At 35.7% G+C, this 24,278-nt stretch overlaps 1 protein-coding gene across 1 annotated transcript in view; it reads left to right on the top strand.

The window, feature by feature from the left end:
• RALYL (RALY RNA binding protein like) overlaps positions 1–24,278 on the top strand; it is an 894,790-nt gene that overhangs the window by 665,955 nt on the left and 204,557 nt on the right. Inside the window, exon 3 of the mRNA XM_053715904.1 lies at positions 12,076–12,123. Within this exon, the coding sequence (XP_053571879.1) occupies positions 12,076–12,123 (48 nt within the window). The remainder of the gene's footprint in view (positions 1–12,075; positions 12,124–24,278) is intronic.

The raw sequence follows: 24,278 nt of genomic DNA on the forward strand, positions 1-24,278 counted from the left end.
GCAACACACGCACTCAGAGCAGAGTGCAGTGGGACTTTTGTCTAAAGTGAAAGAGGATTCCTATGATGGCAACCCGACTTTGAAGCAAGATGCTGACCAAGAGCAGTGTGTCTGGGATCCCATACATATCATGTTTAATTCCAGACATACACAGACCCAGGTAACACTAAATATGGAGACCCACATTGGAAACTACTCCATAAAGCTTGAAACTTCCTACTCGCTGACACGATCATATGTAATCTATATGGATGACAACGGGTTCGCCTCTGTGCCTCATGGTTTAAAGATTATAGTGATACTACAGAGAGTGAAGGGGCGTATACCTACAATTGTCGCTAGATGGGAATTAAATTTTGCGAAATTGAACTATCTTCTCCCTCAGTTGGTTGTTGCACAGAGTCAGAATTGCTTTGAATTTGGATGACATTATGAAAGGCTGTAAATTGCCAGTACTGCGTTGCATGGCTATATATCTTTATTCTTATTTAATTTTATCGGATGATATACTGTTCAAGTTGCATTATGTGAAATCTAGTTGCTCACTGTTATTGTTTGTAAAACTTAGAGTTACATAAGCCCAAAGGTCTATCAGAAAGCCCAAACACAATATTCCTTCAAGGAGAGAACAGCCCTCAAACAGCTACACAATAACCAAGACATTGTAGTCAGCCAGGCGGATAAGGGCGGGCTGTTGTAATCTTAAATTAACCAGATTATTTAGAAGAAGCCTCATAATATCTTAGTGACTTGAATACATATCATAGACTAAGCTTTGATCCCACTTTGACTTTTAAGGAAGAACTTATGTCATTTAGACACTGCAGTAGAGGAAGGCCAGCTCAAAAAATAACTAGTTAGTCATCTAGTCAGGTTCCCCTGGTACCCACTTTTAGAGTGGTACCAAAGATACAAAAACACTAGATAGTCCCCCAGGGGAGACCCATAGTTGCCAGTATGGGGTCTCTCTTTGAAAGATTGGGATCCTGGTTGGACTCAGCCTTACAACTAATAGTAACAGCCTTACCTGGTTACATCAAATATAGTGCCCAACTTACACAGCAATTTGAAGAAATTTGCTGGCAACCAGGATACAAATGGCTCACCATCAATGTGGCTGCTCTATATTCCAGCATCCCACACACCCTAGGTTCTAGAGGTCCTGGGCAATAAGATCAATAGATTCACTTCATACTTAAATGAATACACTAGCTTTTTGGTTTCAACAGCCAGCTTTCTTTTAACCCATAATTATTTTGTCTTTGGAGGGTAATTCTACCTATAGAGGTGCGGTACAGCCATGGGGGTGAAAATTTGCCCCGGCATATGCAATTTTATACATAGGCTGGCTGTAACTTAACCGTATCTTTGTAGACGACTTCCCCTTCAGGGACAATATGATACTGTATGGTCGTTTTATAGACGACTTAATAGTCATTTGGAAGGATACCAACACATTTACTGCTGACCAATTGGTCGATTACCTGAACATTAATGATTATAATCTTAGGTTTACACACACACCTTAGAAGATCAAATTACATTTCTTGATCTTTCACTTTCCAAAGACATAGGCAATAAGATTAACACTTCAATCTTCAGAAAACCCCTAGCCCGCAATACTATTCTAAGAGCTGACTCCTGCCATGTAAAACACATAACCAGAGGAATACCCAAGGGCCAATTTATTAGAGCCTGTAGAAATTGTTCCACCATTAAAGAATACAGAACACAGGCAAGACTCCTTGTAGAATGTTTACATAATAGGGACTATAACAAAAAGTACTTGATTAGTCTTCAGAATGAAGTAGAAAACATGGATAGACAGATGCTGTTCACAGGAAAGAATAGAGGATCACTTGACATACCCTTACAGGATACCATAGTTTTTTCTACCCAATATAGCAGACAGTACCATAGAATCTTAAATATAGTGTTAAAGTATTTACCCATCCTTCACTCAGATGAACAGCTCAGAATGATTTCAAAAGGGAAGATAAAATGTGTAACCAAAAAAGCTCCCACCATAGGAGACAAAGTCAGAAAACACTTTTTCACAAAACCCTCTCACTCCACCAATTGGCTCACTGGGGCCACAGGTCTCTTTAAATGTGGCCACACTTGCAAAAGTTGTTCCTACACTACAAGAACAAGCAAATTGTTAATTTCTTTTCCACATGCACGTGCAAACACGAAAACTCCGCTATCGATGTTTGTGCTTCTCGGGCTACCAATAGCGATTTTTTTTTTTTTAACTAGCGAATAATTTAGACTTGTAATGTCGCCCACAGGATTTTGCTTGCATACAAACAACTTATTTTCAACTTCTAATATGCACACTAACACACCCACATTAAAACTTTACTTTGAGTGGTGTTTGTGCACAAAAAAATAAAACAAATTTAGTGTGCCACTTGTAATCTGGCCCATAACCGGATATACTTTCAAGCACTTAACATTCTACTTATATTTACACAGTTCTCTTTGGAAGCTTTTTTCATATTTTTTTATTCCATAAAATACCTTTGCTCCATTCTAGTCTATTATTTTTGCTTCATTGGCCCCCCCAAAAATCTAATAGATTTGTTGAGCATTATGTTCTTTGCTGAAAAATTATGTCTTTGATCACATACATGATTTGGATTTATGAAACTCTTGACTCAAATGACATCATTGATGCAGACAAGAGCTGAACAGTGTATTTCTCAATTATGCAGCTTACAGTCTTAGGCCTAGATTTGGAGTTTGGCGGTAGATGGGCTGTTAACGCTACGCAGGCTTTTTTCTGGCCGCACCATAAAATTAACTCTGGTATCGAGAGTTCAAAAAAATGCTGCGTTAGGCTCCAAAAAAGGAGCGTAGAGCATTTTTACCGCAAATGCAACTCTCGATACCAGAGTTGCTTACGGACACGGCCAGCCTCAAAAACGTGCTCGTGCACGATTCTCCCATAGGAAACAATGGGGCTGTTTGAGCTGAAAAAAAACCTAACACCTGCAAAAAAGCAGCGTTCAGCTCCTAACGCAGCCCCATTGTTTCCTATGGGGAAACACTTCCTACGTCTGCACCTAACACTCTAACATGTACCCCGAGTCTAAACACCCCTACCCTTACACTTATTAACCCCTAATCTGCCGCCCCCGCTATCGCTGACCCCTGCATTATATTATTAACCCCTAATCTTCCGCTCCGTAAACCGCCGCAAGTTACATTATCCCTATGTACCCCTAATCTGCTGCCCCTAACACCGCTGACCCCTATATTATATTTATTAACCCCTAACCTGCCCCCCACAACGTCGCCGCCAGCTACTTACAATAATTAACCCCTAATCTGCCGAGCGGACCTGAGCGCTACTATAATAAAGTTATTAACCCCTAATCCGCCTCACTAACCCTATCATAAATAGTATTAACCCCTAATCTGCCCTCCCTAACATCGCCGACACCTAACTTCAATTATTAACCCCTAATCTGACGACCGGAGCTCATCGCTACTATAATAAATGGATTAACCCCTAAAGCTAAGTCTAACCCTAACACTAACACCCCCCTAACTTAAATATAATTTAAATCTAACGAAATTAATTAACTCTGATTAAATAAATTATTCCTATTTAAAGCTAAATACTTACCTGTAAAATACATCCTAATATAGCTACAATATAAATTATAATTATATTGTAGCTATTTTAGGATTAATATTTATTTTACAGGCAACTTGGTAATTATTTTAACCAGGTACAATAGCTATTAAATAGTTAAGAACTATTTAATAGTTACCTAGTTAAAATAATAACAAAATTACCTGTAAAATAAATCCTAACCTAAGTTATAATTAAACTTAACACTACCCTATCAATAAATTAATTAAATAAAATACCTACAATTATCTACAATTAACCTAACACTACACTATCAATAAATAAATTAAAAACAATACCTACAAATAACTACAATTAAATAAACTAACTAAAGTACAAAAAATAAAAAATAACTAAGTTACAAAAACTAAAAAAATATTTACAAACATAAGAAAAATATTACAACAATTTTAAACTAATTACACCTACTCTAAGCCCCCTAATAAAATAACAAAGACCCCCAAAATAACAAAATGCCCTACCCTATTCTAAATTAATAGAGTTAAAAGCTCTTTTACCTTACCAGCCCTGAACAGGGCCCTTTGCGGGGCATGCCCCAAGAAAATCAGCTCTTTTGCCTGTAAAAAAAAACATACAATACCCCCCCAAACATTACAACCCACCACCCACATACCCCTAATCTAACCCAAACCCCCCTTAAATAAACCTAACACTAAGCCCCTGAAGATCTTCCTACCTTGTCTTCACCATCCAGGTATTACCGATCCGTCCTGGCATCCGGTGCTGAAGAGGTCCAGAAGAGGCTCCAAAGTCTTCCTCCTATCCGGCAAGAAGAGGACTTCCGGACCGGCAAACATCTTCTCCAAGCGGCATCTTCGATCTTCTTCCATCCGGTGCGGAGCGGGTCCATCTTGAATCAGCCGACGCGGATCCATCCTCTTCTTCCGGCGTCTCCCGACGAATGACGGTTCCTTTAAGGGACGTCATCCAAGATGGCGTCCCTCGAATTCCGATTGGCTGATAGGATTCTATCAGCCAATCGGAATTAAGGTAGGAATATTCTGATGGAATCAGCCAATCAGAATCAAGTTCAATCCGATTGGCTGATCCAATCAGCCAATCAGATTGAGCTCGCATTCTATTGGCTGTTCCTGGTTAAAATAATTACCAAGTTGCCTGTAAAATAAATATTAATCCTAAAATAGCTACAATATAATTATAATTTATATTGTAGCTATATTAGGATGTATTTTACAGGTAAGTATTTAGCTTTAAATAGGAATAATTTATTTAATAAGAGTTAATTAATTTCGTTAGATTTAAATTATATTTAAGTTAGGGGGGTGTTAGTGTTAGGGTTAGACTTAGCTTTAGGGGTTAATCCATTTATTATAGTAGCGATGAGCTCCGGTCGTCAGATTAGGGGTTAATAATTGAAGTTAGGTGTCGGCGATGTTAGGGAGGGCAGATTAGGGGTTAATACTATTTATGATAGGGTTAGTGAGGCGGATTAGGGGTTAATAACTTTATTATAGTAGCGCTCAGGTCCGCTCGGCAGATTAGGGGTTAATAAGTGTAGGCAGGTGTCGGCGACGTTGAGGGGGGCAGATTAGGGGTTAATAAATATAATATAGGGGTCGGCGGTGTTAGGGGCAGCAGATTAGGGGTACATAAGGATAACGTAGGTGGCGGCGCTTTGCGGTCGGCAGATTAGGGGTTAATTATTGTAAGAAGCTGGCGGCGACGTTGTGGGGGGCAGGTTAGGGGTTAATAAATATAATACAGGGGTCGGCGGGGTTAGGGGCAGCAGATTAGGGGTACATAAGTATAACGTAGGTGGCGGTCAGCAGATTAGGGGTTAAAAAATTTAATCGAGTGGCGGCGATGTGGGGGGACCTCGGTTTAGGGGTACATAGGTAGTTTATGGGTGTTAGTGTACTTTAGGGTACAGTAGTTAAGAGCTTTATGAACCGGCGTTAGCCCAGAAAGCTCTTAACTCCTGCTTTTTTCCTGCGGCTGGAGTTTTGTCGTTAGAATTCTAACGCTCACTTCAGAAACGACTCTAAATACCGGAGTTAGGAAGATCCCATTGAAAAGATAGGATACGCAATTGACGTAAGGGGATCTGCGGTATGGAAAAGTCGCGGCTGAAAAGTGAGCGTTAGACCCTTTAATCACTGACTCCAAATACCGGCGGTAGCCGAACTCTAAATCTAGGCCTTAGAGTTTTAATGCTATGCATATTTACTACTCTAAGATGTAATGATGTAGATGAGGAAATAGTAAGCATTATTGATTAAAGTTATGTTTAAAACGTTTGACTATTTAATGCTGCACATATTTATATAGTATAAATGTGTATTTTTGGCTTAGTTCTGACTCTCTTGTAGCTTTCACATTTACATGGTGCCGTGATTTCGGATGATATGAATATGAAAGGAATTTCTAAAAAAAAATAAAAAATAAAAAAATATGGTAATTCATTTGAATTTCAATATAATTAACAATGCTATGACCTGGCAAATTAGGCCTGTCATTTTCAATGTTTTCAAGTTTATTGAATGTATTTATATTGACATAATATAGAAATTTAAACAGGGTAACATATTTGAGCAATTTGCTAAATGTAATGAATATTCAATGTGTAATCATTAGATTACTGACCATTTAATGTTTATTAAAATTGTATTAAGTTGTGATAAGAGAGATTCTTCTAAATGAGACTGATATCACTTTAAAATTAGAAATCCAGGTAAGCTATATCCACTGAACTCTTCAGAATGTTTTAGCATTATTCTGTGCAAAGAGGGAAACTCAACAAATTAATTATGTCTTGATCTCTTGTACCTGATTTTGAAGCCAGGTGAACATGATTATATGTATTTATTAAACCTCCATTTATTCCTGTTGCAGAGGCTGTATACAGTCAAATGGGTCATTTATATATATTTAGAGACATATACATATGTAGATGTGTTGACTATATATTATTGAATACAGATAAAGGGATCTGCAGGAAAATTCCCTTTATGATCCCAACATCAATAAATGGCATAATTTCATATTTCATGTTTAATATTCGATTGTAAGTCTTTCTCACACGGTCGTGATTGTTACTAAAAGTACTGGTGTTAATGAAATCAGGTATTTAAAGGAGTCACGACATGCATAGTTAACTATTGCAATCCATTTCTAGCTGTGACAAAAAAAAAAACGAAAGGGTTAACTGCGCAAAAAGGAAACTATTAAACCTGTGATGATAAAGAGGAAACTCCCAACCTCAATTGCTAAAGTGATTTAAATAGAATATATATGGACTCTGAAAAGAGACCACAAAATTCAAAAAACACAGGCGCTAGAACAGCTTAAAATAGACAATGAAAACGTGATTTTTAAACCATATAGTGCAATATATATATGCTAGCAAATAACAACACCCAGTGCGGACTGAAACAACAAAAGATGTGTGAACAACAAAAGTGTATAAAATATATATTTAATTACATAAGTGAAATAAAAATATTAAAATATCGAAATATTTGTACATATAAAGGCGCTGATCAGGCGCAATATTGAAGTGTAGCATACATTTAAACAATAATGTGGTACAAAAAATGATAATAGAACAACGTGAGAGGTTTAGTATTTTCCAGTATGCGATTCGATGCGATGATTTTTCCAAATAGCCCAGATTTTGAAGAAAGATTTATGTCTTCAATGGGAGCTGGAATGAGATGAGGAAGACCAATAAACGACAGAAAAGGCAACAAAATAAGGTTTTCACTTTTACTTACACCGGAGGTCGGTGGTTGAATCCTGCAAGTTCCTTTTCGTGACGTGAGACTCCAAACCGCAGCGGGCAGCAAAAGTTAATCCAGCAGAATATGCAAACACCTTTGCACAGGTGGCTGGAAAAGATGCACCTTTTTTCATTCAGATCAGCAATGTACAATTTGCTCTAAGTTTGTCTGATCCTAAGAGTGATTTTCTCTTAGGATCAGACAAACTTAGAGCAAATTGTACATTGCTGATCTGAATGAAAAAAGGTGCATCTTTTCCAGCCACCTGTGCAAAGGTGTTTGCATATTCTGCTGGATTAAATTTTGCTGCCCGCTGCGGTTTGGAGTCTCACGCCACGAAAAGGAACTTGCAGGATTCAACCACCGACCTCCGGTGTAAGTAAAAGTGAAAACCTTATTTTGTTGCCTTTTCTGTCGTTTATTGGTCTTCCTCATCTCGTTCCAGCTCCCATTGAAGACATAAATCTTTCTTCAAAATCTGGGCTATTTGGAAAAATCATCGCATCGAATCGCATACTGGAAAATACTAAACCTCTCACGTTGTTCTATTATCATTTTTTGTATCACATTATTGTTTAAATGTATGCTACACTTCAATATTGCGCCTGATCAGCGCCTTTATATGTACAAATATTTCGATATTTTAATATTTTTATTTCACTTATGTAATTAAATATATATTTTATACACTTTTGTTGTTCACACATCTTTTGTTGTTTCAGTCCGCACTGGGTGTTGTTATTTGCTAGCATATATATATTGCACTATATGGTTTAAAAATCACGTTTTCATTGTCTATTTTAAGCTGTTCTAGCGCCTGTGTTTTTTGAATTTTGTGGTCTCTTTTCAGAGTCCATATATATTCTATTTAAATCCATTTCTAGCTGCACTGCGGCTTACCCTTTAAAAAGCTTATTTTAGGTTGTTAGGATGGGCAGACTGTGCAATACTTTTTTTCTTTTACTAAATGATCGCATCACAATTTTCATAAAGAATGTTTTTAACAAGATTTATTTTTATTTTTTGTTAAAAGCTGATTCCATTTTCCCTTGAACTGTAAAAATATTGCCACTATGAGTTTCTACACAAAACAATAATAAAAAAAAATTATTGCAAGATTTTAACTTTTTTTTTTAATTTGTAACCCTGCTGCCTTGCTGCTTTGTTATTTTTCTAAAAGACCCTTAAATGAGATCATGCCTTCGTGAACAGGTTTTTATAGGTGATATGCCTCTATGCACGCTAAGTTCAAACTTTTTCACGACAATGCCTATGTTATTGAACTCGCAGTCACAAATACTTGTTCCAGTTTCAAGTTCAATAATGTAGGCACTGTAGTGAATGGCACATTTTAAGACATTTAAGACATTTTAAAACATTATAAGAACACTGTTGCTAAACACCATTTCTAAATGTTGTGGTCCTATTTTCAGTTTTCTTGTGTTTCTTTCAGGTCTTGTTAAATAAATAATAAATATATAAAATATAAATATAGATAAATATTTGCCATGCCCAATACTGACAAACTATACTGTAGTGATGAATATAAGTTTAATGAATCTAGACCATAAATTCACATGTACATCTTAACCCTTTAAGGACACAGCTTTCAGTTTGCTCAATTGTTTTATGATGGAAAAATTCCATCATATGTCCTTAAGAGGTTAAATGGCATCTGTGGCCATTTCAGAGTGAATTTTACAACATACAGTAATTAGAATTATTTTAAATCATTTTGGAATACTCAGAGACATTTAGAAAACCCTAATTTTACATTTTGTATCAATTCCCTTTAGGTGTTGAATTTGATAAGTGTAAAATAGTCCCAAGCACCTGTTAAAAAAATATAAATAAAAGCCAATGCTTTCCATGCATCACATCAGTGACCTTTCTAATGTTTGTTCTAACCCTTTTCCAATACAAAAATGGTGCTGCCATGTACATTGTGATCCACAAATTCCAAATAGGAAATTAACAAATTATATAGTAGTTTCTGAAAAAAAAACTTTATTTTACAATTTGATACATTTTGGTACAACAAAGTTCTTCATACAGAGCATCTTCATTCACACAGTCTAGCTTAATAGATTCAACAGCTTTCCTTGCAAATCTGTGAATTATATTTCTCATTTAGGGAGCATTGGAAATGAAGACATTAAACTGTCAAATATGTCAAAATTATTAATTAATAAGGGTACAAGAGTAAAGCATTAAATGTTTGAAATGAAGATTTTACATGTGAGGAAAATGTTCTAAGAGCAGATAAATAAAAGCTCACTGGAAATAAGGGAGCTCTAAACATAAAATGTTTTGAAAAATGGTGGTTTACAATAAGAAGAACCATGTGTTGCATCTTCTTACAGTAATTGATATTTGGCAAACCTCATTCTGTACAGTGAGGTTTAAAACTTTTGATAATATTTTAAACCTCATAACTTAACAGTTTTGTGATTACAGAGTGAGAACTGTTGAGATTTCAATATAGAAGATTAAATAAAAAATGAGATACGCCTCTACCTTCTTAAGTAAATGTATTTCCCACAGTGTTTTATGATAATAACTGATGCTGTGATTGTTGTAATCAATAATCTGTTGTATTATGTATGATCTTTATTATTTTTTCACAAATAACAAAGAATACTATCATAATAATAATTTGTTCTTTCACAAATTAATTTGTCAGGACTTGCTCTGTAGGTTTAGAAAACACTGAAAATTTTACTTCTTAGAACAGACAATTTCCTAGATTTAATAATAATCATTCAGAGAACGCTTCAGTGAAACCTATCTCAGTATTGAACAGTCATTACATTTGTGCGCATCAGCTCTCTAAAATCAAACACCATATGAACTTAAGGTATTTTTGGAGATATTTAGATTCGTAGAGAGTTATCTGGTTTGGGTAAATTAATCCCAATGGTTAGTGACAGATTGTCAAATAGGTCAGTCCACTTCTGGTAACTACTAGAATATGGCTCACATTTGCTACTATACTACCTGACATGCTGTCCATTAGTCCTAAAAATAGCACAACAACATTACATCTGTGCAAACTATGGGCTATGTGACCTGCTGTTGCACAACATTTTGCAGAACTGTCAGTATCAAACACAGATCAGGAGCCATCATACACAAGATGCTTAAAATTCTGGTAAACAAGAAGTGTAACAGCTTCCAAGGTATAGTGAGGACTGTTACTTTCTATAATATTACTGTTGACCATCTGACACCGCCAACACAAATAATGCTGTGACATCTCTACTGCATAATACCCTGACCATAGCTCCCCCATCACAAACCCTTAAGTTCAACATCCCCTCCTTGGTAGTCCTTTCTACACAGTCTCCTCCTTATCAGTACCTCCTAATACTGTACTGAAAAAAAAGTTATTTTTAAATTAAAAATATAAACTTACCATCACTAAAGTTATCCAATCTTCAGGCTCTCCTGCCCACAGGAGAGCCATTTGATTATCTTTTTCTTAGTGTGCAAAAGGTGCCTCCACTTTTTTTTGATAGAATTTTAAACTATATTTGTTGGTTAATCAAGTTAACAACAAAATGGGAAAATGCAAAAACATTTGCTTATTGTAAAAATAGTGCTGGTCTTACAGCTTTACTATTTTATGGCTATTTGTTTTTCTAATTTTAGCAGTATTGTATTGGAATTTAGATTGAAATAGCTACATCAAAGAAAGTAAGTTATTTAGCTTTAATAAATTACTAGGCCACAATAGAATGAAAATGACAATGAAAATATGGCATATCTGTAAAAGAGGTTTGTTTAAGATTTCAAATGTATTTTAAGGGGAATGGGACAAAGCCAATGGGTTTGGGAGCAGTTAATTCAACACTGAAGCACTGATGTATGTATAAACGAATTATAGGAAATGGTAATTAATATTAAATCTGAAAATAGTTATACTCTCTGTTGTGCATTTCTATAATATTCCCCATGATATTATTTTATCTAACAACAGACTTCCCAAGAAAATATATAAGTTTTAGGAAATGGTTAAACAGATACTTGAGTACTCCCTGAAATATTATCTTTGGGTGGAGATTTTCAACCAAGCTGTATCAATGATATACAGATAATGTGCTCTGTGGCATATCATTCATTTGGTGCTTCTTACTGGCATGACAACTGCATAAACCAACATAAAACTGTTACTAGACATTCTCTTTAAATAAAGTTAATATGTTTTATTGATACTTCCTTTTGAAAAAGAAAAAAATAATTTACCATTAGAAAGTGCAAGCTTGAAAGTCTGTATATTTGAAGAATAAGAAGATAAAATATAATGAATATGGATGCTTGTGCTCATTGCTTAGAACAAATAAAATCTTTAAACTGTATTCACATTCAGCTGAAAACCTTCAGAGCTGTTATAATATGTAAATAATTACTTATCCTTATAAATGTTTCTCAGTGCAGTGCACAGGGTCTATTATTAGTTCAATTCTGAGACCATAATGGTAGTTTGATGTGACATTGTAGAAAGCTATGAAATTACCATACTTAACTAATCTCATGTTCAGCATTCAGAGAAAAGACTCAAATTGATGTCATTTCGTATAGAGCTAAATTACAACTTTAATTCCCCAGACATCAATGAATATAATTATTTTAGGCACCAGATCATTATTGCTTTTTGTTTTCTTTTCACAGTGGTTATGACTTTGATTATGATTACTACAGAGAAGATTTCTACAATCGGTATGTGACATTTTATTGCATATATGTACAAATGTTTTCCTGTCTAATGTAGGGTTGTCTAACATAGGTCCAGGAAACCCAATGCGGCCGTTGAGTGCTTTTAACTTATATATTCCTCATCCTATTTCACTCCATTTGCAACACACATAAATGATCTATACCTGGTTCATTTATTTCACCACTGTGTGGAAATGGTGTTTGTTCATACGCACACACACATATATTAAATTTAACTTCTTTGGTAAAAATGTGTGTGTATGTTTATATCAAAGTAGATACGAAAGTAGATAGGTTTTTTTTATTTGATTACACACAAATGTGTTTAATTCCTTTGACTGGGAAAGATTTGCATGCCACAGGTCTAGTGGATAATGCCATATAAAATTGCAATTTGATTAGATAAAAACAATTCTTAGCAGTGACATGTGGTGAGGTCAGTGGCTGGTGAGGCTATGATATGAACAAGAAGCACATATATGAACCTAATAGAGGTATTACAAGCTCTTATGTGCCTGAGCTGTAGTATGACAGGCTGCCAAAATGCTCTTTATAATCTTCTTATAAATGCTGCATGATGGAGATGAACCTGTTACAGTTATAAAATAAATATAATGCACGTTGTGCTACATGATTTAATATGATCCAAGTACAACTCTTAGAAGGTCTGAGCATACATACAGTTATATTGTGTTTTAACACTTTGTTATCTGAAACTAGCATTTTAGTATTCCAAACTATGTGACCAAGGGACTAAAATGGTAGCCAATCATCTACTATATATATATATATATATATATATATATATATATATATATATATATATATATATATATATATATATATATATATATATATATTTACAGTGAGTCAGCAGCACTGTCTCACAAGTCACAGCCAATGGGTTAAGCTCTCACCCCCCTAGCCCCACAATTGCACTGCCTGATTCCATTTTTCAGCACAGCATTTATGAAATTTCTATTCCCAGATCAAGGGAATATGTGCCCAATTCTAACTACACCTGTTGAGAGCCATAAATTAAGAGAGACAATCTATTAGTGAGCACGGAGCCAGGTAGGTAATCAGTGATGAAGAAAAATAAATAGATATTAGATATTTACCATGCTGTGCTCCTGTCCTGCTTCTATCACTGATAGTAGCTCAGACTCAGTATAAGGTAAAAAAAAGAAGATATTATTTATATTTAGTTAATATCCTCCTTTCCAGATTAGTACATGTTTTGCATTTAAGATTTTGGTTTGTCTACAAGAATAACTAATCAGAAAACAAATCAACAACACCAGTAAATAAATAAACAAGATTCATAAGTGTTTAACTTCTAGGTGTTTAAAGAAGCTCATATTTTCTTATCGTTCTGTTAAACCTCTTGATTGCCAAAGTCTTGCAACAAGCACACCTTTACAACCAAGGAGTTAAATTATTATTACAACAGAGAACAAGAAGTTCCAAATCATTGTTGTCAGTGGGCTGTTGTATTATGGTAAATAGGCACATTAAAGGGACATTAGACCCAAAAAAATTATTTCATGATTCAGATGGAGAATACCATTTTAAACAACTTTCTAATTTACTTCTATTATCTAATTTGCTTCATTCTCTTGATATTATTTCCTGAAAAGCATATCTAGATAGGCTCAGTAGCTTCTGATTGGTGGCTGCACATAGATGCCTAATGTGATTGGCTCACCCATGTGCATTGCTATTTCTTTAACAAAAGATATCTAAATAATGAAGCAAATTAGATAATAGAAGTAAATTGGAATGTTGTTTAAAATTGTATTCTCTATCTGAATCATGAAATAATTTTTTTGGGTTTAATGTCCCTTTAACATTTTAGGGAAAGGTGCATGGATCAATAAAAAAAAAGTATATGGGAGGCTCTGGAGTGAGCAATTGCTGATGTACAGTGGGCACAAACTGCCTGCTGTTAAGTTATAGGGCAATATCAGAGTTAAGCAATAGATACAGCTCCAACAGATTCAGAAAAAAAACGGATTCAAATAGCAGTGTACCCACTCCATCTTTCAGCTCAGCTTCTTGTGTCCTAAACAAAGCAGCCACTGACAGTCAGAAAGATAAACGTAGTGTGAAGATGACTAAGGGTGTATAACCAGAAACGTTGTTCTTTTTGAACCTGCTCCCATGATGTGGAAATAAAGAAAATTCTTTGAAAGAGGACAAGTGGTGCGCCTGCAATTTTTGTGCTTTATAGTCAGAAAGATAACCCAGAGCGAGCTGGATAGGCCGCCCACAATACAGGGACCTCACCAGAAGGTTTCCCACTTTACTGCAAGCGTGCATGTAAAATATTTAATTTGGAGATGAGCAGACTGGAGGCACAAGGACAGGGTGAAATTGAAATCTGCAGCCCATCGTTAAACAGCTAGCACAGCGCTACTGTTATTGCTACACAGGTGCATTTAACAGTGCAATACAATGTGCGGCACACAGCTTATTTTATAGGAAGCAAATGGAGAAATCAAGCACTGCAAAAGCATTCGAGACTGCATTTCTGTCTGCTTACCGTCAGGATGTTTAAAAAAAAAAAATACATTTATGTATGTACACAGGAATGTAATTTTTTTAAAACATCCTGATGGCAAGCAGACAGAAATGCAGAGTGATCTCTGTAAACTGATTAGATATCAAGCACAATTACTAAAACTGGTCATTTCATCTGTCAAAATAAATAGATCACAGTCATATATATTTCACATGAATCAAATTTATACAAGACAGAGTGTCTGGGTTTTTCAGGTGACCCTCATACAAATATAAAGTTATGTTTCTTATAGTTTTACTTACAGCCTAAATATTAATAGTCACATATTTTGGATAAGGTATGATAAATATTCTTTGTGCAACAAGTAAACCTGTACAGTCATCACTTTTTTGGAAGAGAAAAGCATGAGACTATCAGCTTATATGACCAAGTTTATGGCCAGGGCTTTTACATTTGCGGCACCTTCCCAAAGAAATCACTTATACCTTAAAATTAAAATGTCAGTGTATGCATCTGTAGACTGTATGTTGCAGTGTAAATATGTACACTTATTTATTATTATTTTTTTAGCATTACATTCAGAATTATATTAAATTATATTGAATAGTTCCAGAGCCTTTTTAAAATATTATGTGCACCTTTTTCATTGTTTCACTTCAAAAATATGTAAGTTTCAAATACAGAACCTGATAAATAAATAGTAGGTACCATGTGTATTCACCAATTTGATGTCAGACATATGAGGACTTGAAGAAGGTTTGAAGCTTGAGGAGTCTGGTACATTTTAAAATACTCTGAATGAGAATGAGATCTGTAACGAACTGTGGAGCATTCATAGAGGACTTTTCACAAGGTAATTCCATGCTTTAAAAGCTTTCTCATATAGGACTAGATAATAATACAGCTGTAAAGCTAAAAGGGCATTCTAGTGTCTTTTTAAAATGCTCTGTTTCGTTAGAGCATTTTATGTTTAAACAAATTGTTTTCTTTTACTATATGTTTATCATAAATGCATAGACAAAGTTGTGCTCCTGTGCCTTTCCATACAAGGATGCAGCTGGTAAGCAAATGAGAATTTGGCAAACATGCATTTGCTCCAATCACTGTCCGTATTCTCATCTAGAACAAAATGGAGGTGTTAGAGGAGTGTGGATTTGACAACATGTTTGATTTTTTTTCTGTAGAATAACATTTTAACCACTTGTGGTATTAACAGAAATCTTCGTAGACTTCAAAAGGGACTTTATTGTTAATATCGCTTGATTAACTTTTAAACGGATACTAAACCCAAATTTAGCCACCAATGAGCAAGTGCTACCCAATGAGCAAGTGCTACCAAGACAAATGAGCAAGTGCTACCAAGACAAAATGAACCAAAAATGGGCCAGCAACTAAGCTTAGATTCCTGCTTTTTCAAATAAAGATAGCAGGAGAACCAAGAAAAAGTTATAATAGGAGTAAATTAGTAAGTTGCTTAAAATTGCATGCTCTATCTGAATAATGAAAGAAAAAATGTGGGTGTAGTATCCCTTTAACTGTAGTGTTATCTAGTACATAATTAATTAAGTAGGTCTATGCACTATTACTACTGTGATTTAGATTTTTTTTTACCTATGCAAAAAGACACAAGAAACACTTATGTCTGTTGAGTATACCCCTCGTGTTAGCTCTTTAATATAAAATCTTGGAAACGTTTCTCCTGTTACAGTCCAGTTATTGTTATAGATCAATATTTCCTCAATATATATATTTTTTAAATCTACTGTTTGTCTTTTGAAAGGATATAAACCCCTAGAAAAGTGTAATGACAAATATGCAATTTTGTCATTTTTATTTTATGGAAAGGCTGGATCTGTTTGGGGTGAATGTTTTGCTGAAACTGAAGATGTCCTGCGCTTGGCAGATTTAAACTGAGAGTTAGGTCAGTTCAAAATAAAGCAAGCAGTGTTTTTGGTGTCAGAATCCCTTTAATTTACAATGTGAAACATGATCAATAGGAAACATTTAGCTTTTTCATACAATAAAGGCTGAAGATAAAAATATAGATGTTCTTTCAATTCTATTTTTCTTTCGTTCAATTCTATTTTATCTGTAACTACAGTACAATTTAGAAAATAATGCACACAATCTCTTGTTCATTTCTCTGTTCGCAATTTCTTTCTGCTTCAACAAGAAAAATGTTTCATTACAAAAAGAATTTTCCTATAACAAGACAAAATGACAGTCTTAGACATGGTTGACTTGCTACAATGCATGTCTTCAGTTTTGTATAAAGAAAATGTTCTTGTGTTTGAGATAAATGTCTTGAACTGCTTGTTTCCAAGTGACAATGACAGAGTTCAACTAAAACTATTAGTAAAGAATTTTAAAAGATGTAACATTCTATAAAACTATTTTAGGAAAGGGTTTATATTGTATTAATTTTGCTCGCTATAGCATTTTATTAATTCAAAATTATACCATCTAGAAAGTATTATGAATATGTAACAATTAACAGTATTAATCCCATATAAACCCTGTGTGTGTGTGTATATAGGGTATACAAGATATAGGGTATACAAGATTCTAGATATAGACATATAGATAGAATGACACAGAAAGACATATAGATAGATAGACTTTAAAGATAGATAGATCAATAGACAGATAGATAGATGATACATAGAATGATAGATAGATAGATATATAAATAGATAACAATATTTACTTTAATAAATATGTTTTTTGTTATTTTCTATTCCAAAACATATCTGATTGAGAGAGGGGAGATTTTATTTGACCTGCCATTGTTCTATTCAGCTAGCACATACATATATGTTATAATAGAATATTGTGTAATAATTAAGTGTAAAGTTCTATCCGTTCTAAAGAAATCATTGATACAAAGGGGCCGATTTAACAAACGGCGGGTGGACATGATTCGCTGTATCGAATCATGTCCGCCTGACATCGCTAATGTAATGCTCGTGGGATATCTATCAGACCAAACTTGGCCAGTAGTCTTCTTATCCCGGCGTCAAGTGGAATGATAGGAAATATCCCAGAGCAGAGTAAGTTAGTGAAATGAGGTAAGCAGTATTCATGGTAGACAGGGTAGTCCTTCAGGGGAAAAAGAAGAAGGCAGAGAATGGTCAAGACAGGCTGAGGCCGGCAACAGGAAAGCAATCCAGCAGTGTAGCAGTTCAGGGGTAAACCAATAGAATAGTCAGACAAGCAGAGTTCAATAACAGTATGGTAATCCATCAGTTCAAGTGTTAAGCAAGCAGAGTGGTCAGACAGGCAGAGTTCAATAACACTATGGCAATTTAGCAGTTCATGGATTAAGCAAGCAGAGTGGTCAGACAGGCAGAGTTCAATAACAGTATGGCAATCCAGCATAAAGTAACACAGTACCCAGGAGCACACAAAGCAACACCTAAACTTGGGCACAGGTGAATGTAAGTGTGGTACTTACATAGCTGCAGGATTTGCGCCACAGGAGCAATCCGGACCAGCATCAGGAAGAGAGGTGTGCAGCGATGACGTTATCGCCAGCACCCAAAGCTCACTGCAGCGTCTATGGCAATGGCCATGGCAACAGACGAAGCGGCGTCCAGGCGTCGTGACAGCCAAATGCCAACTTAATACACTGTCGACATTTAACATTGCGCAATCGGCTGCTTGCAGGGGATGTCAATCATCCCGATCGTATCTGATCGGGATGATTGCAGTAATGAGTTTAGGAGCAGCGGTCTTATGACCACTGCTTCTTAACTTATGTTTCCAGAGAGCCGGAAAAATCGGGCGGAGCAAGCAGCATCGACTGCTTAATAAATCTCCCCCAAAGACTCTAATATTACCTAATTGTGTATTTTTATCTATATAAAATTACGCTGAAATATATATTGAGTCCTGTATGTCTGATGATCTGTACTCTTATGCTGCCTATTCCCTTTAATTCAGCACTTGACAACATCATTTACAAGAAACAAATCATGTAACTGAAATATTCAGCAGGATCTTACTGACATCTGAGACCATCCTTCTTCTGAGTTATGCACTAATAAACATCACCCAACGTTTTATACAGACAGGAAAGCATAACTCGAAAGAAATACTTAACATTATGTCCTAGATTCAATAAAACCCATTTGTGAAACTAATATTGTGTGGAAAAGACTTGCTGCAACACCACAACTTAGTGCCCATTAACATCTGCAGGTGGTTAGCGACCCTCCATTATAACCAATAGAGCAGCATCTTTCTTATCATTTACTTCACAGCACATAGAACAAGTTCCACTGATAAAGGGACATGTTACTCAAAGATGAATCACTTGAAAGTAATGCAGGCAATCTGTAAAAAGCTGACTAGAAAATACCATGGACATCATTATGTAAAAAAGGAATATATTTACCTCAAAATTCCCTCAGTAGCTACACCACATTGTAAAGGACTTTGCACATCCAGTCAGGAGGCTTGCAAGGATCTATGCATGTGCAGGCACAGTCACTTCATTTTTCCTCCTCAATAAAAGGAAGTTTACTATGAAATCGTGCACGATTATGGGGATGCCTCACAAGATGACAGTAAAGCAAACTGTGAACTCAGCTAATTAAGCTGTTTTTTTTATCCCCACATATCGGAAGCAAGCATAACTGCTCACAGAACACTTACTCTGGTGAGCTTAATGAAGTTTGAGGTAAAATTTCCTTATTTACATAGATGTTCATGTGATATTTTCTAGTTAACTTTACTAAAATGTTTTCAAAAATATTACAAAACAAACAAATGAAAACCGGAAAAAAGCAGTCAACTCTAACTTATCCACAAAAGAAAACAAAAATGGCAATTAAGAAATGAAAGAAGGAGCAGAAAGTGTCCTAGCCACTTTATCAATAAGCTCCCCACAAGATTAACATACAAATTTCACACAAGTTTTAGAGAATGAAAAAGGGGCGCTTTCACAGCTGACAAGGAGTAAATATCAATGTTTTTCTAAACAATTTTTGATAAATCCAAAACACTTCTGACTATAAAGATAATTTCATATTTTATGTATAGAAAAAATATATTCAAATGTAAAAAACAGTTGCAGTATATCAACAACAATGTAATAGCAACTTTTATAGCAACAGTTTTAACAAACCATAGCAATATATCAACAGCAATGTAATAGCAACATTTATAGCAATAATGTATCTGTGTTAGTCTAAACAGCACAATTGTGTCAGTTTATACAGCACTAATTATGCAGCAAAAAATAAACCTTTTATGTTCACTAGAATTTTTTTTTTTAATATTTCAAAAGGTATTAAGCATAAATAACATATATAGAAAATATATATATATATATTCAAATTTTAAAAAGCAGTTGTAGTATATCAACAATAATGTAATAGCAGTGTTTGTAGCAACAGTTTTAACAAACCGTAGCAACATCTCAACAACAATAAAATAGCAACATTTATAACAGCAATGTATCTGCATTATTCTAAACAGCACAATTGTGTCAGTTTATACAGCACTAATTATGCAGCAAAAAATAAACTTTATGTTTAGTAAACATAAAAGGTTTATGTTTTGCTGCATAATTAGTGCTGTATAAACTGACACAATTGTGCTGTTTAGAATAATGCAGATACATTGCTGCTATAAATGTTGCTATTTCTTTCATGTAATTGGCAAGAGTCCATGATCTAGTGACGTATGGGATATACAATCCTACCAGGAGGGGAAGAGTTTCCCAAACCTCAAAATGCCTATAAATACACCCCTCACCACACCCACAATTCAGTTTTACAAACTTTGCCTCCTATGGAGGTGGTGAAGTAAGTTTGTGCTTAAGATTTCGATGTTGATATGCGCTTCTCAGCATTTTGAAGCCCAATTCCTCTCAGAGTACAGTGAATGTCAAAGGGATGTGAAGGGGGTATCACCTATTGAATGCAATGGTTTTCCTCGCAGGAGATCTATTTCATAGGTTCTCTGTTATCGGTCTTAGAGATTCATCTCCTACCTCCCTTATTCAGATCGACGATATACTCTCATATTCCATACCTCTACTTATAACTGTTTCATTACTGGTTTGGCTATCTGCTATATGTGGATGGGTGTCTTTTAGTGAGTATGTTTTCATTACTTAAGACACTCTCAGCTATGGTTTGGCACTTTTTGCATTAATATAAAGTTCTAAATATATGTATTGTACTTATATTTGCCATGGGTCAGGTTTATGTATATTTCCTTTTGCAGACTATCAGTTTCATATTTGGGAAAAAACATATTTAGGAAAATAAATAAATAAATACATTTTTTCAATTGACTTTTTTTTCAATAAATTTTGCAGGCAAAATAAGGCTTGCGAGGGCGCAAAATGCAAAAGTTTATTGTGTCATTCTTGGCGCAAGAATTTTTTTTGCGCGAAGGTACGTCTGATGACACAAATTCATAATTTCCAGCGTCTTAGTTGACGCCGAGTTCCTTGCACAAGGTTGCATCTTCAATGACGCGAGTGTGTAATTTCAGGATGTTGTTAGCACCAAAAAAAATTCAGTTTGCGTTGTGCGTCATACTTGTTGCCAAACAATTTCATTATTTAAAACCCCATTTCTATATGCCTCTTGCCTTTTTCTATTTCAGAGGGCTATGCTGTTTGCATTTTTTTCCCATTCCTGAAACTGCCATATAAGGGAATTGATCATTTTGCTTTATATGTTGTTTTTTCTCTTATATTTGCAAGATGTCTTAATCTGATCCTGTCTCAGAAACCACTGTTGGAATCCTGCTGCCTGATAACAGTTCTACCAAAGCTAAGTGCATCTGTTGTAAATTTGAGGAGATTATATCTCCAGCTGTGGTATATAATAGTTGTCATGATAAGCTTTTACATGCAGAGAATGTGTCCATCAGTAATAGTACAATGTTCCTTCAACATCTAATGTACATGATATACCTGTGAATATAAAAGATTTTATTGCTGATGTGATTCAGAAGGCTTTGTCTGCCGTTCTGCCTTCTAATAAACATAAAAGGTCTTGTAAAACTTCTCATAAAGTTGATGAAATTTCAAATGACCGACAACATACTGAATAATCCTCATCTGATGAGGATCTATATGATTCAGAAGATCCTTCCTCAGATATTGACACTGACAAATCTACTTATCTATTTAAAATGGAGTATATTCGTTCCTTGTTAAAAGAGGTGTTGATTACATTGGATATTGAGGAAACTAGTCCTCTTGATATTAAAATTAGTAAACATTTAAATTCTGTTTATAACCTCTTGTAGCTACTCCAGAGGTTTTTCCAGTTCCTGATGCTATTTCTGATATGATTTCTAATGAATGGAATAGGCCTGGTACTTCTTTTATTCCTTCTTCAAGGTTTAAAAAATTGTATCATTTGCCAGCAGTTAGATTGGAGTTTTTGGGAAAATATCCCCAAAGCTATTTCTACTCTTGCTAAAGTACTACTATTCCTATGGAAGATAGTACTTCTTTTAAAGATCCTTAAGATAGGAAACTTGAATCTTATCTAAGGAAAGCTTATTAATATTCTGGCTATCTTCTCAGGCCTGCCATTTCTATGGCTGATGTTGCAGCTGCATCAACTTTTTGGTTGGAAAGTTTAGCACAGCAGGAATTGGATCCTGATTTGTCTAGCATTGTTCGCTTGCTTCAACATGCTAATCATTTTATCTGTGATGCCATTTTTGATATCATCAAAATTGATGTTAAATCTATGTCTTTAGCTATTTTAGCTAGAAGAGCTTTGTGGCTTAAATATTGTAATGCTGACATGGTATCTAAGTCTAGATTACTATCTCTTTCTTTCCAAGGTAATAAGTTATTTGGTTCTCAGTTGGATTCGATTATTTCAACTGTCACTGGGGGAAAGAGTTTTTTTGCCTCAGGATAAAAGACCTAAGGGTAAATCTAACTGTTTTCCTTCGTTCCTTTCGACAAAATAAGGAACAGAAACATTATCCTTCCCACAAAGAATATAGTTCCAATTGGAAACCTTTTTCAAGTTGGAGTAAATCCAAACCGTTTAAGAAACCAAAACCAGCCCCCAAGCCTGCATGAAGGTGCGGCCCTCATTCCAGCTCAGCTGGTAGTGGGCAGATTAAGATTATTCCGAAACATTTGGGCAGATTCTGTTCAAAATCAATGGATTCAGAGTATTGTCTCTCAACGGTACCGAATAGGATTTAGAGTAAGAGCTCCTGTGTGAAGATTCTTTTCTCTCACGCATGCCAGCAAATCCAGTAAAGGCTCAGGCTTTTCTGAAGTGTGTTTCAGACCTGGAGCTTTCAGGGGTAATCATACCAGTTCCGTTTAAGGAACAGGGTCTGGGGTTTTATTCAAATCTATTCATTGTCCCAAAGAAAGAAAATTAATTCAGGCTAGTTCTGGATCTTCATATTCCGATTCATCCAGACCACTATCAGTTTCTGAGATTCTTATTTCTAGGCAAGCATTACCAATTTGTCGCTCTTTCATTTGCCCTAGCGACAGCTCCAATAATTTTTTCAATGGTTCTCGGTGCCCTACTCTATGTAATCAGAGAACAGGGTATTGCGGTGTTTCCTTATTTGGATGATATCTTGGTACTAGCTCAGTCATTACATTCTGAAGAATCTCACATGAATCAACTAGTGTTGTTTCTTCAAAGACATGGTTGGAGGATCAATTTACCAAAAAGTTCTTTGATTCCTCAGACAAGGTTCCCATATAGATTCAGTGTCCATGACTCTGTCTCTAACAGACAATAGACGATTAAAATTGGTTTCAGCTTGTCGGAACCTTTATTCTCAATCATTCCCTTCAGTAGCTATGTGCATGGAAGTTTTAGGTCTCATGACTGCAGCATCGGACGCGATCCCCTTTGCTCATTTTCATATGAGACCTCTCTAGCTTTGTATGCTGAACCAGTGGTGCAGGGATTATACAAAGATATCACAATTGATATTCTTAAATCCCAATGTTCGACTCTCTCTGACTTGGTGGTTAGATCACCATTGTATAGTTCAAGGGGCCTCTTTTGTTCGTTCAACCTGGACTGTAATCACAACAGATGCAAGTCTTTCAGGTTGGGGAGCTGTCTGGGGATCTCTGACAGCACAAGGGGTTTGGAAATCTCAAGAGGCGAGGTTACCAATCAATATTTTAGAACTCTGTGCTATTTTCAGGGCTCTTCAGGTTTGGCCTCTGTTGAAGAGAGAACTGTTCATTTGTTTTCAGACAGACAATGAGGCCTATTTATGAAAGGTCTTGCAGACCTGATCTGACAGTGTGGATCAGGTCCGCAAGACCTCATTGAATGCAGAGAGCAATACGCTCTCCGTATTTAGCATTGCACCAGCAGCTCACAAGAACTGCTGGTGCAAAGCTGCACCCTGCAGACTCGCGGCCAGTGGGCCGCCAGCAGGGATCTGTCAATCAACCCGATCGTATTCGATCAGGTTGAATTGCGGCGATTCCTGTCTGCCTCATCAGAGCAGGCGGACAGGGTTATGGAGCATCAGTCTTTTGAAACACGGCCCTTCAAAGCTCCATACGGAGCTTGATAAATGGGCCTCAATATCACAACTGTGGCATATGCCAATCATCCGGGTGGGACTCAGTCCCCAAGCTATGAGAGAAGTATCT

This window comes from Bombina bombina, chromosome 5, assembly GCF_027579735.1.
Source record: "Bombina bombina isolate aBomBom1 chromosome 5, aBomBom1.pri, whole genome shotgun sequence".
Taxonomy (NCBI): Eukaryota; Metazoa; Chordata; class Amphibia; order Anura; family Bombinatoridae; genus Bombina; species Bombina bombina.